General features: G+C 44.6%; 1 protein-coding gene across 1 annotated transcript; it reads left to right on the top strand.

The window, feature by feature from the left end:
- Window positions 1–211: 211 nt before the first annotated feature.
- On the top strand, window positions 212–17033 carry LOC114362588 (dedicator of cytokinesis protein 8-like; the record flags this gene model as incomplete). Its single annotated transcript, XM_028318042.1, has 16 exons — window positions 212–265; window positions 919–1051; window positions 1445–1544; window positions 2187–2336; window positions 3674–3851; window positions 4431–4552; window positions 5707–5997; window positions 7161–7342; window positions 8412–8491; window positions 8590–8657; window positions 8813–8921; window positions 9208–9334; window positions 11234–11403; window positions 15069–15203; window positions 15781–15921; window positions 16875–17033. Coding segments are annotated over exons 2-16 (2142 nt in total), but the record flags the coding sequence as incomplete, so codon positions are not given.
- Between the last annotated feature and the right edge of the window lie 137 nt (window positions 17034–17170).

Here is a 17170-nt window from a genome sequence, read left to right as displayed (position 1 = left end):
TCTGAGGCTCATAACAGCTCGCTCGTAATTATATTGCTGTCGCGACTGTGCGACGCGCGCCCGCAGTGAGTGTGCGAGCGCGGTAGCAACATAATTACGCGCGAGCAATAAGGATGGGTAGCTTGGGGTCATTGGACAAAATTCTACGTGCTCACGGACCAGACTATAGCAGCGTGCCTACCGGTAGCTGGACCGGCTGCTGCGACTGCTGGCGGCGGCGTAGCAGGTGTTCACGTGGGTCGCGCAGCTGTTCAGCGAGGTCACGGTGTGTGAATAGGACTTTACAATTAAAATAGTAAGACACGGGTCTTAACGCGACTTTTATTAATGAGTTACATTATGTACTTACGGCTTAACGGTGGTAACGGTTAAAATGGTCACAAGCAGACTGGCGGCTCGCGGCGTCGTCCGTTTGGTGGTGCGTTTAGTTGAAATACATTATGTACTTACGGCTTAACGGTGGTAACGGTTAAAATGGTCACAAGCAGACTGGCGGCTCGCGGCGTCGTCCGTTTAGTCGTGCGTTTAGTTGAAATGGAATGCGAAAGTTTAAAATCTTATAGTACTTTTCAATTTTCAAAAACCTTTTACTTTTGATTACAACTTTACTAAGGTTCAACGCATGAACAACCTTTACTTTGGAATCAATGAAGACTCGTAAAGACATCTCATGCAGTCATCAATATCAAGTCGTTTGAGTCTTCAATGCAGGAGGACGACCCACTCTAATTTACTAGAGGCAAATAGAGAACTTGACCTACACTCGCTTACATGCAAAGCATACTGACCTGCTATCACTTTCGCAACCGCTCGTCAACTTGTGCCAGCGTTCTAAACCTAACCTTGATCAGGCGTTTACCGCTACCCCTACTTGCATAAAATAAATCCAGGTATAATGACGTAATGGTTTTTTAACAGAATATGAACGAGGGCGCTACGTGTGACGCGCACGGTCGCAGCGGACTCATCACGACGTACATCCAGTATCAAGCGACTATCCCGCGCCCGTCTCTCACGGACCGGGATATCGGACTACCCCTGCCACCCACCGGTAAGTTATATTAGTAGAACAGTATTTAAGATAAGGTGAAACTGAAGCTTAAGCCGTGTGATGACGGCAGAGTAAAATACATTTTTCACCAAGGGCGCGACTTAGGGACTACACATCAAACAGAGAACGGGCAGCAGCGCTCTCTGAAAAACATCAATCTTTTAAACTGTGATCTCCAACCCGCCTGCCAAGCGTGAAAACCCTCCTCTATAGTGGAGGAGGCTCATAGTCCAGCAGTGTACTGTAAAGAACTGTTGATGATGATGATGAATGAATCTGAAGCTGAGCATCTATTTACAAAATTACAACTACTTAAAACAGTGTTGCTTGATGTCCTCTAGTCTGTACTATAAAGATAACTCGTAAAAATATACTCGTGTATGTTGTTATCAGTAATGACGGACGGCTCCTGCAAGATCTTGCACGAGGAGCTGGCTCTTCAGTGGGTTGTGGCGAGTGGTGCCACCAGAGAACTCGCCATGCAGAACTCTTGGTATGTCTAACTACATGATGAATTCTGGTGGAATTCTTCTCTCGATTACTTGTACTATTGTAATGTTTAATACTCATTTGTGTATAGCCACGTATCCACTAGAGGCAGCCTCAGACCGAGCGGCTGCCTCGTGACAAAATGTGGCTCGGTCCGCGACGACGAAATATGCCTCGTAACGAGTCGTTTCTCAGGTTGAGGTAGCGTCTCCATTTGAGCAAACGCGGGTCGAGGCGGCCGCTTGACCTAAGGCTGCCTCTAGTGGAGATTCGGCTTAGTGCTCTTATACACGAGGGGCTCATAGCTGACGGCAGTGCCAACGGCAGCTGTCGCCAACTTTTGGCGGCAGCTGTCGACTCGATGACGGCAGCCGTCAACACGTCCACTACTGCCGCCGACAGGTGGCGTTAGCTGCAGTTGTAGCAGAGTAAATACAAATGAGTAGGTCATCTTCATAGAAACGCACCGAGCGCGGTTTATATGAGAGCGCGCCAATACGTATGCGGCGCGCACGCACACAATGACAAATTTAGCGGGGCGTTGCGCCGAATTGTATTTACTCTGCTAAAACGCCGTCGGCTATGAGCCGCTCGTGTATAAGAAGCCTTATGACTATGTTTATTTACTGTGTCTTGATCTCTCCAGGGCATTTTTCGAGCTGATGATCAAATCTATGGTGGAATATTTGTACTGGAGCGGCGCGCACGAAGCGCCACGCAAGGCTCGCTTCCCGGAACAATTCACAGATGACCTCACCACGCTCGTCAATAACGTCACTTCGGAGATCATCTCGGGGTTCGTATTCTGATAGTGTCATCATCATTTCAGCCACAGGACGTCCACTGCTGAACGTAGGCCTCCCCAAATGACTTCCACATCGCACGGCTGGTAGCGGCCTGCATCCAGCGCCTTCCTGCTACCTTTATCAGCTCGTCGGTCCACCTTGTGGGTGGACGTCACACGCTGCGTTTTCCGGTACGCGGCCTCCATTCCAGAACCTTGCTGCCCCATCGGCCGTCAGTTCTGCGTACTATGTGCCCTGCCCACTGCCACTTCAGCTTGCTAATCCTTAAGCCTCTGATTAGTCCAGTCAATAAAGCATTATAGATGGAAATCCGTGGAACACAATTTTTGACTTCGGGACTTTAGTTAGACTAGTTAGGAGGTGAACATAGCAAAAGTCCTCACCCTTAGCCCTTGAGCCGCCGGAGAGAGGGGAGTTTAAAGGTACCACTTTTCGGTTTTTCGCTTAATCCTCGGAAACTATGCGTCCTAGTGACATGACTACTATGAACCAAAAAAAGCTTATTCAATTTTCTACAGGTGAGATAGTCAAGTTTTTCTATATCTTGTATAGTTTTCCCGGCATCTGCTCTAGAAGGTCTGTAATATTGGAAATTTTATTTTTGTCTTACATGTTCCCATCATTAGAAAATCGACTAAATCAACATTGAGCTAATATTCTAGACATGCGGGAGCATGTTAAGCCTAGTTCCAGGGAGGGGACTGCACCGTGCGTATATTTAGACGAACCACTTGGAGCCACTTTTGACTCCTCATCACTCAAAAAGTACTGTGCATTAACACTTCAAATTTGGCTCATGTGTTGAGACTTGCAAGATAAACATCAGCTTCAAATTTTATTTGAATCAATTATTTTTAAGATATAAGAGTTTACTTGTTAGTATCTCGACGCGTCGCGGTACCATGGTCGGTACAGAAGAGGGGTTGAGGGGAGAAGGGGACAAGAAGCGATTGTCTATTCTATCTATGCGATGTTCATTTGCACCTAAAATGTGATATAAACACTTAAATAAAACATTTATGAAACCATGATTTAAGATCTTCAAAGCTTTTTGTAAATATTTTTACAGCTGGTAGCGACCTCTAAATCTTAACCAAAAAAAAAAACAAAAAAAGCTAATTTCATATTTAGAGGTATATAATCGAATGAGAAAGTGCCCCGGGGAGAATTCAAAAGTCGAAAAATAAGGCCCACCCTAGTGTACATGCACATAACGATAGTGTAATGTCAGTGAAAACGTTTGAAAAACGAACAGTAGCGAGCCACCACACATGTAAAGCTCACTCGCCTTCGTGAATTGCAACAACTATACCATCTTATATTTCAGATACGGCAAGAACAGCCGGCTCACTCAGAGCCTGAACAACAGCCTGGCCTTCTTCCTGTTCGACCTGCTCAGCATCATGGACCGCGGCTACGTGTTCCTGCTCATCCGCTCTTACTACAAGCAGATGAGCGCCAAGATCGCCTCGCTGCCAGATGCCGTACCACTGGTGCATTATAAGGTCAGTACGGTCACTATAATGATTTGCATACCCACTGATAAGGACTACCAGTGGGCTATGTGGAAATCGTCAGGGCTTGCCGAAGGCCGTAGGGTGGGGCCTACCCAGTAAAACACGACGGTGTCCACCGAAGCCAAATGAAACGGAGCTGCGAGATATTATCTTAACGTGGAAATTCGTCCGTTCAGCTCCGTCTTAGACTATGGCTGAGCGAGCCGCTCCAACTTCGAAGGGACCCCCTATCCCCTCTTCCAGTTTTTTCTAGAGGATTTTTCCTCGCGGCCCTAGTAAAACAGGACCCCCAGCCCGCCGTAGTGGGTTACGGTCTGTTCTATGCCGTTGCTCAGTCAGCTCTGCAAACACCCCGCTAGTAACACACAGGTCACAGTGACAGCCTGGTGTCTCCTATTCTACTTGCTGGTATCATGGACCGTGGACACTTACGGTTCTGCAGTCTCAAAATTGATCCACAACTTTTATTCTTTTAAAAATATGGATTATTGGCTTGACGGGTTGAAAAAGGAATGCAAGGATAAGCGGGCAGCAAGATAGAATCTCATGAACATACTTTGCCGGCAGCTCGCGTTCCTCCGCATCATCTGCTCGCACGAGCACTACGTGTCTCTGAACTTACCACCGTCGGCCGGCGGCGCCGCCTCGCCCGCGCCCTCCCAGCACTCCGGCTCGCACTCCTCGCACTCGCCCNTCACAATTAAAAAAAAATTGATGATATCAAATTTCTGACTTCACCATACCATTTATATGACCATGTTAACATGGGCTAGTGTCGGCTCATATACCCATTTACCTAACACCCTGTATACCATATGAAAGTCTTTCATTATTTATTTTTTTAATTTTTAAAAGACATTTAGGAGTCGCTACCAAGGTTTGAATTTTAAGTAAAAACACAAAATCTGTATTTGTTAGATTCATTTATTTTTAGCCAAAGCCAAATAAAAATATTACAAAATTATTGTTGTTGCTATGAACTAAGATATTATGTACAATGTACAGTCGCGGAATGAAAAGGTTCGTCACCTTAGTGTCGGTTTTCGCTTGCACTAGGTACTGTAAGAGTCAAACCTGCCAACATAACAGTGCCAGAAACAATGCTGCTAACATTTATATAAATATGACGTTTGCTAACGAATAAGGTTTTGCTTGTTTATTTTTCTATCCCATCAGTGCAATACAATGATGACATTGACCAATTGACAATAGTTTTTTTTTATTTAATAGAAATAATAATGGCAGGTTGAACCAACAAGAAGGTTTTAGTTTATCAATCATAATAATCTTCTTGACAAGATAATCCTCAAAAAACTTTGATCTGAATAATTTTGAACTGTACTGACGAACAGTCAAAGATTATTTTCTCTAACTCGAGATTATTCTGTAACATAGTTTCAAAAGGTAATATGTGCTCGCGATTCGTTGAAGGAATCAATTTGAAAACTGACAAACCTTTTCATTCCGTGACTGTACATTATTTGAATCAATTATTTTTAAGATATAAGAGTTTACTTGTTAGTATCTCGACGCGTCGCGGTACCATGGTCGGTACAGAAGAGGGGTTGAGGGGAGAAGGGGACAAGAAGCGATTGTCTATTCTATCTATGCGATGTTCATTTGCACCTAAAATGTGATATAAACACTTAAATAAAACATTTATGAAACCATGATTTAAGATCTTCAAAGCTTTTTGTAAATATTTTTACAGCTGGTAGCGACCTCTAAATCTTAACCAAAAAAAAAAACAAAAAAAGCTAATTTCATATTTAGAGGTATATAATCGAATGAGAAAGTGCCCCGGGGAGAATTCAAAAGTCGAAAAATAAGGGTGTCCCACCAGGCGCCGCAGTGTGTCCCACCAGGCGCCGCCTCCTCGCACTCGCCTGCCCAGCTCACGCACGAGTTCCGCTCGCGGCACTACCTCGCCGGCCTGCTGCTGGCCGAGCTGGCCGCCGCGCTGGAGCTGCAGTGAGTGTCCCACCAGGCGCCGCGTGTCCCACCAGGCGCCGCAGTGTGTCCCACCAGGCGCCGCCTCCTCGCACTCGCCTGCCCAGCTCACGCACGAGTTCCGCTCGCGGCACTACCTCGCCGGCCTGCTGCTGGCCGAGCTGGCCGCCGCGCTGGAGCTGCAGTGAGTGCATTCATAGTTAATCAAAGACTGATCATCTAGTGAAGGTCGTGTGAGAGGTCCTAGATACGGGCAGTTGCGCGCTGCCCGTATCTAGGACCTCCCACACCTCACAATGACCGTTCGTTGGGAAAACCTTTGTCCAGCAATAAACAACGGTGACCGCTTACACTGCCCGGCGAGGACTTTTTCTCGCTCGCATGGATTCGTTAGAGGCTGAACGAAATACGTAATACTTTTGACCCGTGAGCTCCAAAGCGTACCAACATAATAATAAATCATTTATTTGCCAGAATACGGTTACAAATGGTTATAAAAAGAGAAGTTTCCAACATATTCTATCGTACATACGATGTGCAAATATTACAAAAAATACGGTTATGTTTTTAATATTAAAAAGTAGTATCATTATTAATTGAATATCATGCAAATGTTAGAAAATGATTGTGAACGTCACCGACACTACGAGAGATTATTCATTGAAAGGCCTTGTAGTGTAAAATCCCAACCAATATTATAAATGCGAAAGTAACTCTGTCTGTCTGTTTGTCTGTTACGCTTTCCCGCTTAAACCTCGCAACCGATTTTGATGAAATTTGGCATAGAGATAGTTTGAGTCCCGGGAAAGAACATAGGATAGTTTTTATCCCGGTTTTTGAAACAGGGACGCGCGCGATAAAGTTTTTCTGTGACAGACAAAATTCCACGCGGGCGAAGCCGCGGGCGGAAAGCTAGTAAATTTATATTGTAAAAATAAAATCAAGTTACATGTTTAGTTCGAAGTAGAAAAGTCAAGAGAAGAGAAAAAAGTGACTATCAATAAAAAAACACGAAAAAGAAAAAGAAGTTTCTCGCCAGCCAGGCGAGCGGCCAATGAGTTTGATCGTACATTTGCGACCTCTACCATTTTACCTAGGCCGTCATTAGACGGACCTGTACAAGAGGCCTTCAACTTTACACTGCGAGACTTCTTTACCCTTAAGGCCTCAAAAATCACGCGCACGCGGTTCAGTGTTGTAAATTAGTCAAAGCAGCGCACGCGGCTCTGATTACGATGGGTCTGGACTATGGTCCAGCGACAAAACCATTGGACCTTGACGTTTAGAAATTAGAGAGGATCGTGCTCTTGCAATGGAGCATCAGCTCATGTTGACATCGTGTTACAGGAGCCCGATGCTGCAAGGCAGCGCAGTAGGCGCAGTAGTGTCTCTGCTAGCGGCGCACGACGCCGATCCACGCCTGCGTGCGCCCGAGCTCAAAGCGCGCGTGGCAGCCCTGTACCTGCCGCTCGTGCAGGTGGCCCTCGACGCGCTGCCGCAGCTGCCCCGCGGCCTGGACAACAACAAAGGTGGGCCCCAGCGACCCCCGGCCTGCCGCCCGAGCTCGAGGCGCGCGTGGCAGCCCTGTACCTGCCGCTCGTGCAGGTGGCCCTGGACGCGCTGCCGCAGCTGCCCCGCGGCCTGGACAACAACAAAGGTGGGCCCCAGCGACCCCCGGCCTGCCGCCCGAGCTCGAGGCGCGCGTGGCAGCCCTGTACCTGCCGCTCGTGCAGGTGGCCCTGGACGCGCTGCCGCAGCTGCCCCGCGGCCTGGACAACAACAAAGGTGGGCCCCAGCGACCCCCGGCCTGCCGCCCGAACTCAAGGCGCGCGTGGCGAACGGACGTAGCCAGGATCTACAGCTTAACCGCCATAAAAACCCAACCAATAAAGGTTAAGTTTGTCCCGGGGGAAAGTTAAACTGTCTTTGGACCCGCAACGAAATTAATTAGAAGAACATAGGAGGAGTTCGAAATTAAGGTTCGACTTCCCTCCATTGCAAAGCGAATGACAGGTGACAAACAAAGGCGCACCTTTAAGAAAAGATTATGCACCACGGACAATAAATATCAATTAAGGGGGCCTATCTTATGAGCAATTAGCAACTACCTGCCAATAATATTTAGCACGCTACGCGCCACCGTTGCTGGCTCGCTCGCAGCTCAATTCTATACAAAAATGATACCGCTGTGGCGACATCTACGATACGCCACTAAAAACGTGTACCAACAGATGGCGCTGTTACGACTGCACCATGGCACACTCCACCGCGCGTACAATCCTGCAACGCGGTGTCGGAGTTTTCTGCCCTGCCCAGCATACGAAAACCAAGATGGTGTAAATTGGACCTTGGTCCCCGAGCACAACACCCGCTCGGAAGGAAGCATTAACACCTTAGCTTCCTTATTGTGGATGAACATCATATCCCACACCGCCCTACACATCTCTCGCGCTCTCGCTTGCTCCGAACGGAGAGATATGGAAATAACGAAATCTGATTGGTTTTCCTTTCCGCCTTGCTAAAAACCATGCCTTACAGGCTTCATCGAAATGCTATATCGAAATTGCGACAGTTCTGACATAGTTAACTTTTTTGCAGAAATACTCCAACTGGACAGTGACATCGGTCAGTTTGGCAACTTCTACAATACGACGTCGCCCGATGGGGACTTTAAACAGGTCAGTTCACCTTCCACCAAACATTTAGACTCATTTAAACTCTTCTGATTTTATTGCAATATCTTGATCTCCTTGTTACCTTGTTTTCTATTCCGCAGACAGCGAAACCCCCGTTCAACAGCGAGACATCCCGCAACTTACTTATGTGTCTCGTGTGGGTCCTGAAGTGGAGCGACCGCGCCGCGCTCAGTGCTTGCACCAGCGAGCTACCACCAGCCTCGCTGCACCGCCTGCTAACGCTCATCGACCTGTGCTTCAAGTGCCAGGAGTACAAGGTGCGTGTGACAAGGAGACAGCCGCGGCTGTGTCTCTTTGAGACAAGTGGAGCGACCGCGCCGCGCTCAGTGCTTGCGCCAGCGAGCTACCACCAGCCTCGCTGCACCGCCTGCTAACGCTCATCGACCTGTGCTTCAAGTGCCAGGAGTACAAGGTGCGTGTGACAAGGAGACAGCCGTGGCTATGTCTCGTGTGGGACAAGGGAAGTGACCCACAGCAGCAAGACAGCCGGTTGCTAGTGTGTCTTTTGTGAGACCTAACACTTTGTACTTCCAGGAGCACGCACAACACATTGTCACAGTGAGACATTCCACAACTGATATGTCTTGTGTTTGGTCCTGACTTTATACTTTGAGGGAAAGGACATATTATACAGAACTTGTTGGCAAATGTTAACAATAGTCATACATTTGCGTCTTATGTATATTTTTCTGCCACAGGGCTGCAAAGAGATAATGAAGTGCGCGCAACAGAACATCCGCAAGACAACTGACATCAAGGCGAAGCTTGAGGACGTCATCCTGGGCCAAGGGTCAGCCCGTTCCGACTTTATTATGCGACGCAAAGGTTTGTCAAATCACGCTAATATTTTTCATCAAATAGTTGGTCCACTGAATTCACGTATTGGTGACTTTTTGACAGCTCATAAAAAGTATGTAAAGCCCGGTCTGTGAGCACGTAGAGTTTTATCCAACGGACGGGCGCTCGCACACTCACTGCCGGCGCCCGTCGCACAGTCGTGACAGCAATATAATTACACGCGAGCGATAAGGATGGGTAGCTTGGAGTCATTGGACAAAATTCTACGTGCTCGCAGACCAGACTATAGTATTTTACATACCGAATGACTCACTGCGCACCGACCTACACTGGAACGTGCGTCTAAAGGTAGTCTTTCGAACTAAGCGTCACAGACGCAGCGTCTTTAGCTTTGGTCTTTAGTGCCTACAACGCCGCGTCACTAACGCCGCGTCAGTGTCGCTGCGTTCGAATGACGTTCCCTAGAATTTCATATATTTTCATAGAACACCTATTTGTCGCGGCGTCACAGTTGCGGCGCCACTGACGCTATAGACGCTCGCTTCGAAAGGCTACCTTTAGTGCCTCGTACGATTGAATTTGGAGCGTGGTGGATCGTCCACTGTTGACCCCGCTGTGACTATCTGTCATCATCATCATCTCAGCCATAGGATGTCCACTGCTGAACATAGGCCTCCCCCAATGCTTTCCACGTTGATCGATTGGTAGCGGCCTGCGTCCAGCGCCTTCCTGCGTCCAGCGCCTTCCTGCTACCTTTACGATGTCGTCGGTCCACCTTGTGGGTGGACGTCCCACGCTGCGTTTTCCGGTACGCGGCCTCCATTCCAGAACCTTGCTGCCCCATCGGCCGTCAGTTCTACGTACTATGTGCCTTGCCCATTGCCAGTTCAACTTGCTAATCCGTCGGGCTATGTCAGCGACTTTAGTTCGTTTACGTTTCTCATTTCTGATTCGATCTCGTACTACTGTATCCCCTGTTAACACTTTGGTGGAAAGTACAGGTTAAGAATTACTTCCCAATACGACACTACTTATTCACATACATCGCCTATGTGAGTAGTGGCAATGTAAAATGAGTAAAAACTATGACGTTTATAGGGGTTCTGTCATATCATCCTTTACTACCTGAACGCCTGTGGACATTACTGTCCACAATGTGTGTACGATATCGGTACAGGATCCCAAAATCCTCGAGTTGAAATTCAAATAAATCTCAAATCTCAGAACGGAGGCGATTTAATGTTTGCAAGAAAGGTATAATTAGTTTGGAAAAAACACAACGTTTGCGCGATCTAAAGACGTACAGCGCCATCTATTGGCAACCTTTTGAACTTAACTAATGTGGTGTACTTACAATTTGTAAAATTATTTTTTATTACAAACATTATTTATTTATTTTATGAAAAACAAACAGCATAAATATGTATTATTAATAGATGAGGCGATTAAGATCAAAAATGCCTTACACAGTTTTCACAAATAGCATATCAAGATACAATCTAAAACAAATTATTTAGCATGCAGTATAACTACAATATATGAAAAAAGTTAAAACAATACAGAAAATACCTACTAAAGCCATACCGAAATAGCAGAATATTAAGCAGTAAACATATACTTCAACTTTTTACCGGGAGAGTGCTAAGTAGTGTCGCCAAAGAATTCTTTATTACTTTGATTTTTGAGCGATGTCAGCGACTTAAGAGTAGGCGCACACCGTTGATTTTTAGTTGGCCGATAGTTGTGCCGGATTTTAAATTGTATGAAGAATCGGCCAAATCGAATCGGCGTAGTGTGCGCACTCCCATACATGACCATACTTATCAACTGCCCGACTAAACTATCGGCCGACGAAAAATCAACGGTGTGCGCCTACTCTTAGTGTGACTATCTGTATCCCCTGTTAATCCCACGACTGGCCAGCAGGCAACTCGTCAGCAAGCGGCTGCAAGCGCGAGCGCTGGCGTAAAGAATGGTTCCGCGGCGGCGCGCGCTCGCAGCCGCTGTCGCCCGCCGCGCCGCCGCCCGCGCACGCCGCCGCGCTCGCCGCAGAAGTCGCGCTCACCCTGCTACACGCGCTCGAGACCATCGTGCAGGTACTAAAGCCCGGTCCGTGAGCACGTAGAATTTTGTCCAATGACCCCAAGCTACCCATCCTTATCGCTCGCGCGTAATTATATTGCTGTCGCGACTGTGCAACGGGCGCCCGCAATGAGTTTGCGAGCGCGATAGCACGGACCAGACTATACCAGGCCTGTTCATCTCCGCGAGTTTAGGGGGCGTCCATAAATTACGTGAGACTTTTAGGGGGGGGAGGGGGTCAACAAAAACCTCACTAAATCTCACGTGGGGGAGAGGGGGGGTCTCAGAAAATATCACGTAATTTTTTCCGCAAGAAATAGAGAAATAGAGATTGCCAGAAAACTGGGTTTAAATCTTAAGTGAAAAAATTGGCCAAGTGCGTGTCATGCCACGTGCAGTGTAGGGTTCCGTAGTTGTCCGTCGTTAACAAAATATATTTCAGAAGCAAGCAATCAATTACTTCATCTAAAGTAGCTTTTAATATTTTCTTCTAAGGATTTTTATTAGATATGAAATTTTATAATACATGAGTTAAATGACTATTACTCTTAAACTAACTGACCTACCCTAACCGTTATAGTTTTCTTGAAAGTTCATAAAAAGCAGTAGGTATTATTATTTTTTATCCACAACGAGGAAGCTCTTGGCCTGTATCTCACCTGATGGTAAGTGACGATCAGGCCGAAGGTGGAAGCGAGCTTCACCCGGAATCCTCAACCACGGAGGAACTGGCTATCTTACCTCTAACTGTCGGAACACAATAATGCTGTTAACATTGTTGTTATGGCGACAGACTTAGGTAAGATGGTGGTAGCTAGCCAGGCGGACTTAGAACAAGCCCTACCACCAACCGAATTATGAATTTATGAACAGATTTTTCAAGCCAACAGTCTAGTTTTTAGAGGGGGGGACGCCCTGCTTGAACAAAAATTGGCACTTTGAACTTTAATAGTTTGCAAACGGATCCCTACATGGAAAAATAGTCTTTGAAACCCCCAAGTCATCCAACGATATCCTACACGATGGTGTAGAAGATGAAAAAAAAAACATCCCCACTTTACATGTAGGGGAGCTACCCTAAAAAAATGTTTTTTCAAAATTTTATTTTACCGTTTTGTCGGCGTGATTAATATACATACCTCCACAAAATTACAGCTCTCTAGTGCCAATAGTTTCCAAGGAAAACCTCGGACAGACAGACAGACATATCGAAACTATAAGGGTTCCTTGTCAGGACTACGGGACCCTAAAAATTATATTTTCTATGATGATAATGACATTTTATTCTATACCGTCTAAACAAATAAAACTAAAAATGCTTCCGTCTGCATGTGTGAATACTAAAATGCAGAATAAATGACGAAATTAAGAAAATTATAAAACAAGTTTTTTTTTATCAAAATTGATTTTGCTAGATTATGTAGAATGGAAGAATAATTAATAATTAGACTAGGTACTTCTGTAAAAAGAAAAAAATAAGCACACAAAAAAACTTTCTCAGTTAAATTACTCCATAACTATTAAATTTCGGATTTTTTTAAATATCACGTGAGATTAGGGGGTGGGGGAGGGGGTCAGGCAAAATCTCACCAAATCTCACCAAGGGGGGCGGGGGGGTTGAAAAATAGCCAAAATTGTCTCACGTAATTTATGGACGCCCCCTTACATCGAAAACAAAACACGCACGATGGCCCACCTGCAGGATACTATTCGACAAGACCTCACATACGAGCGAGCATTGACTCACGCACGCGTATTCTTGTGTGTAATGGAAAAAATAAAGGAAATGGTGTACCTACTAAATACTGTGCAGTATTTAACTGCCTAAATAATAATAAAACACAGAATGTACTTTTTTTAAGTTGCCTCAAGACACTGAGAGCTAAATAAGTAGTTAATATTCATGATAATTCATGCTAAATCATGTATTTCCTCCGCCATTTTCCGCAGTTTGGCACCTCACGTCACATCATTTTACCGAAGTCAGCCCTATAGCTTCGGCGCAGTGCCGATCACTGACGCGGGCCATCGTGCGTGTTTTATTTTCGATGTAAACTCGTGGAGAGGAACAGGCCTGGTACTACGCACAGCAGCCGCCGCAAGGATGGTACTGCGCACAGCAGCCGCTGTCGCCCGCCGCGCTCAATATTGAGATATTAAAGATAATGAGATATTATCTATATCAATTTCTTACAAAACTTGCGCGCAAAAAGCAAATCTAGTACGAAAATCATCAAACTTCTAATGCCCGTAACTCAGTTCAGACTGAGTTTAGAGGTATACATGTCATAGTAAGTTTGGTTTATTACACTATTTTGTAATCAAAAAACAAAGTTTGGTCGATGGCCGCACGAAAAAAAAAAGACGCCACCTTCCATATAAAATCTGGCATTGCCATTTGACATTGTGTGGGTAGTTAAAACAAATCATCGCGATGTGATTGGGGGTACTTACCTCATATTCTTGTTGAATATGAACGTTTAAAGGTAAGTCATTACTGAGATACCAGCTTGTAAATGCAGTGCTCTCGCTAATTTGTACTGATTTGTTCTATTTACTTCCTGTTTTCGCGCACAGTTATCCGTTTGGTGTGACTTATACAGTGCATTATTGCGTATTATGAAATATGGTGCACATTAATAAAGGTATATACTTCATTTTCTATAACACTTAGTAACTGTTAATTGTTATAGTAATTTGGAAAAAATATTCAAAACTTAGCTTAAAATTTTAGGTATTTTATTTTATTTTAAAGCCTGTATCTTACAAGGAACATATTAGAACATGGAAATTTTGGTACTGGTAGATAGCTGGAAGTCTGTATTATGGCTTTAATTGATTCTTTTATTGAACTAAGGGCATCATGGGGGGTCCCCATACTTAGAACTGAAACTCAAAAATATTTTTTTTCATCAAACCCATACGTGTGGGGTATCTCTGGATAGGTCTTCAAAAATGATATTGAGGTTTCTAATATCATTTTTTTCTAAACTGAATAGTTTGCGCGAGAGATTCTTCCAAAGTGATAAAATGAGAATTTTAAAGTCTACTACTTTCCTCATGAACGCGTAGAGGTATTTAATTGAAATTCATATTAAATAATCAGGTCCATAGTACCTTTAAGCTGTAACAAAATCAAAGTTATATACCTACAGGTTTGTACGGAACCCTCGGTGCGCGAGTCCGAGTCGCACTTGGCCGGTTTTTTAAGATTGTAGTCTCAAATAATTATTTTAATAAAGAAATATTTATTTACTTAATGATATTTTCAATAACATTATTAGATAATTGTAATTTCAGATTAAAATATTTTTGTCATCCTAAATTCTGATTATTGATCACTGTGCGCCGCCGCCCGCGTGACCATCCAGACCAGACCATCGTACAGGTACACGCGACCAGCACGTGGCTACACGTACTGCGTCGCTGCACAAGTGTGTACACTGCACACTGCATCACCAGGCTACCGCACAATGAGCAGCCTGCTGCAAGAGTGGTTTAGCAATGCATACTTTAGAAGTTTGCGTCTTATAAGTTGCAATACAAGTCTCCGTTAAAGCTCGACGCTAAAATGCTGATATGCTCCGGAAACGCCTTCTGTTTGCCAAACACTCTTATCCGGGCTGTTGTTGTTCTTTATTATTAATTAATATTTACAACTTGAACTACTGTGTTCCAGTCATGCAGCAACTTAGAGCACGGCCAGAGTATCTGCAGCGCTGCCTTACAAGTGGTGCTGCGGGCACTTCAACGCAACCAGAGCACCACCGTGCTACAACACATGTTTGCCTCACTGCGCACTCTCATCGTTAAGGTGAAATAGTACTTATAGTAATTGTCGACTGTTTAGACTTGCGCAAAAGTAGACACTTGACAACATTCGCTATCATGACATGCAATATAGTAAGTTTCGATGTCACGTAGGAAACCCGACACTTTTGAGTCTTGTGGATCAAGCCACTGGTGAATATTTTATTTTTATACTTGCGGCCGTCCGCGTCTTTGTACGCGTGAACCCCGTTTTACCCCCTTTGGGGTGAATTTTTGAGATTTTTTTTGAGTTTTCCCGGAAATTATTCGATTTTTCTCGCCGTAAAGACCATCCTTGGACTTCAACGAACATTAAAAAATTTTGGTAAAATTGGTCCAGGCGTTGTTGAGTTATGCGCTTACCAACACATTTTGCTATTCATTTTTATATTATAGATAATCAACATGAACTCCTGCGCAGACATAGACACATTTTATGTTGTGTTACTGCCATTTGACAACGTACAAGTCGATTTGCGGTTTTCTTTGATGGTGTGCTGTGTCGATGGCAAAAAGTATCTACGTTTGCGCGAGGCCCCTTAAAACTCAAATGATTTTTTTATGTTACCTTTCCTTTTTAGCTGGGCTGGTCCTGCTGCGGCGAAGAATCGGGTATCTGCCGAGTTCTGTTACGTCATTGCGCTGCGCTAGCGCCACAAACACGTGCACACGCTAGTGCCACTCTCTACGCACTCATGCGACAACATTATCAACTTGGGAACGTAAGCATAACTAAAAAAAAAAGAAAAATCACACAGCTAAAGCAGGGATGTTATGGATACGAAGTTTCAGTTATGGATACAGTTATGGATATTAGAATAATATTATACCGGTTTCGGTTACGGTTACGGATATGAAATCATTTCGGATTATCCGAAAGTTTCAGATAAATTCGGGTACGGATATTAGAATTTAAAAAATGTAAAATTCAAGTAGCTATATGCTGCGCGAGCGCGACCCACATAGCCACTTTATGTAAATACTGTGACGGCACCTATGATAGGTAAAACAGGTGGAGATATCAGCCCCCCTAGACAAAACGCACTTTTTGATCGAATCGAAAATCGAATCCGTCAAAACTCCATACAAAAAAGGGGCTTTTCGACCACTTTTCGACTGGTTTGCGATTATAATTTGCACTTTGTCTAGACCAACAGATGGTGCCAGGGAATTCCAGACAAGTAACAAATATTCAAAATATTAAGATTTAGACTCCGCCGTTATCCGAAACTTTTGAATCGGATACAGTTACGGATATTTTTTTATTTCGGATATCCGATAGTTACGGTTACGGATATCCATAACATCCCTGAGCTAAAGTATAGCAGAATTAAATGCGATTACTTCATAAACAAACAATGATTTCTGAGTTGAACTATGACCCATTTTATTATTGTTTACGTAACCTATTAAAAACACTTCTTCGCTATACTGAAGTCATCTACCATGATTCACTCATGTTTATGTCCATTGAAAAATTTCTCGTCATAACTTCACTCAGCATCATGAAATAAGAAAAACGGGAAATACAGTTTGTTTTCTAAATAAAAACCGATCATTAAATGAACAAACAATTGCATAATTCCACATCAGAAATGTATGTTCAAAGTTCAACAATCATTGTTCCGTGTCCTATTTCATGCCACCTTTTCTTCTAACTGGCTTATTTGCGCAGAACTTCAGTCGCGTGAAGATGCAGGTGACGATGTCGCTATCGTCTCTAGTTGGCACGTCGGCCACCTTTAGCGAGGACGCACTGCGCCGCGCGCTCAAGACCGTGCTAGTTTATGCTGAGAAGGACCAGGATCTACACGATACCAACTTCCCGGAACAGGTCAGTAAAAAAAGGCTCATACAGCTCAGCAGGTGACGATGTAGCTATCCTCGCTAATTGGCACGACGGCTAAAGCCTGGTCCGTGAACACGTAGAATTTCTTCCAATGACCCCAAGCTACCCATCCTTATCGCTCG

Source organism: Ostrinia furnacalis, unplaced genomic scaffold (genome assembly GCF_004193835.3).
Source record: "Ostrinia furnacalis isolate ACB-3 unplaced genomic scaffold, ASM419383v2 OfSCF6642, whole genome shotgun sequence".
Classification (NCBI taxonomy): Eukaryota; Metazoa; Arthropoda; class Insecta; order Lepidoptera; family Crambidae; genus Ostrinia; species Ostrinia furnacalis.
This window is presented reverse-complemented; position numbering and strand designations above follow the sequence as displayed.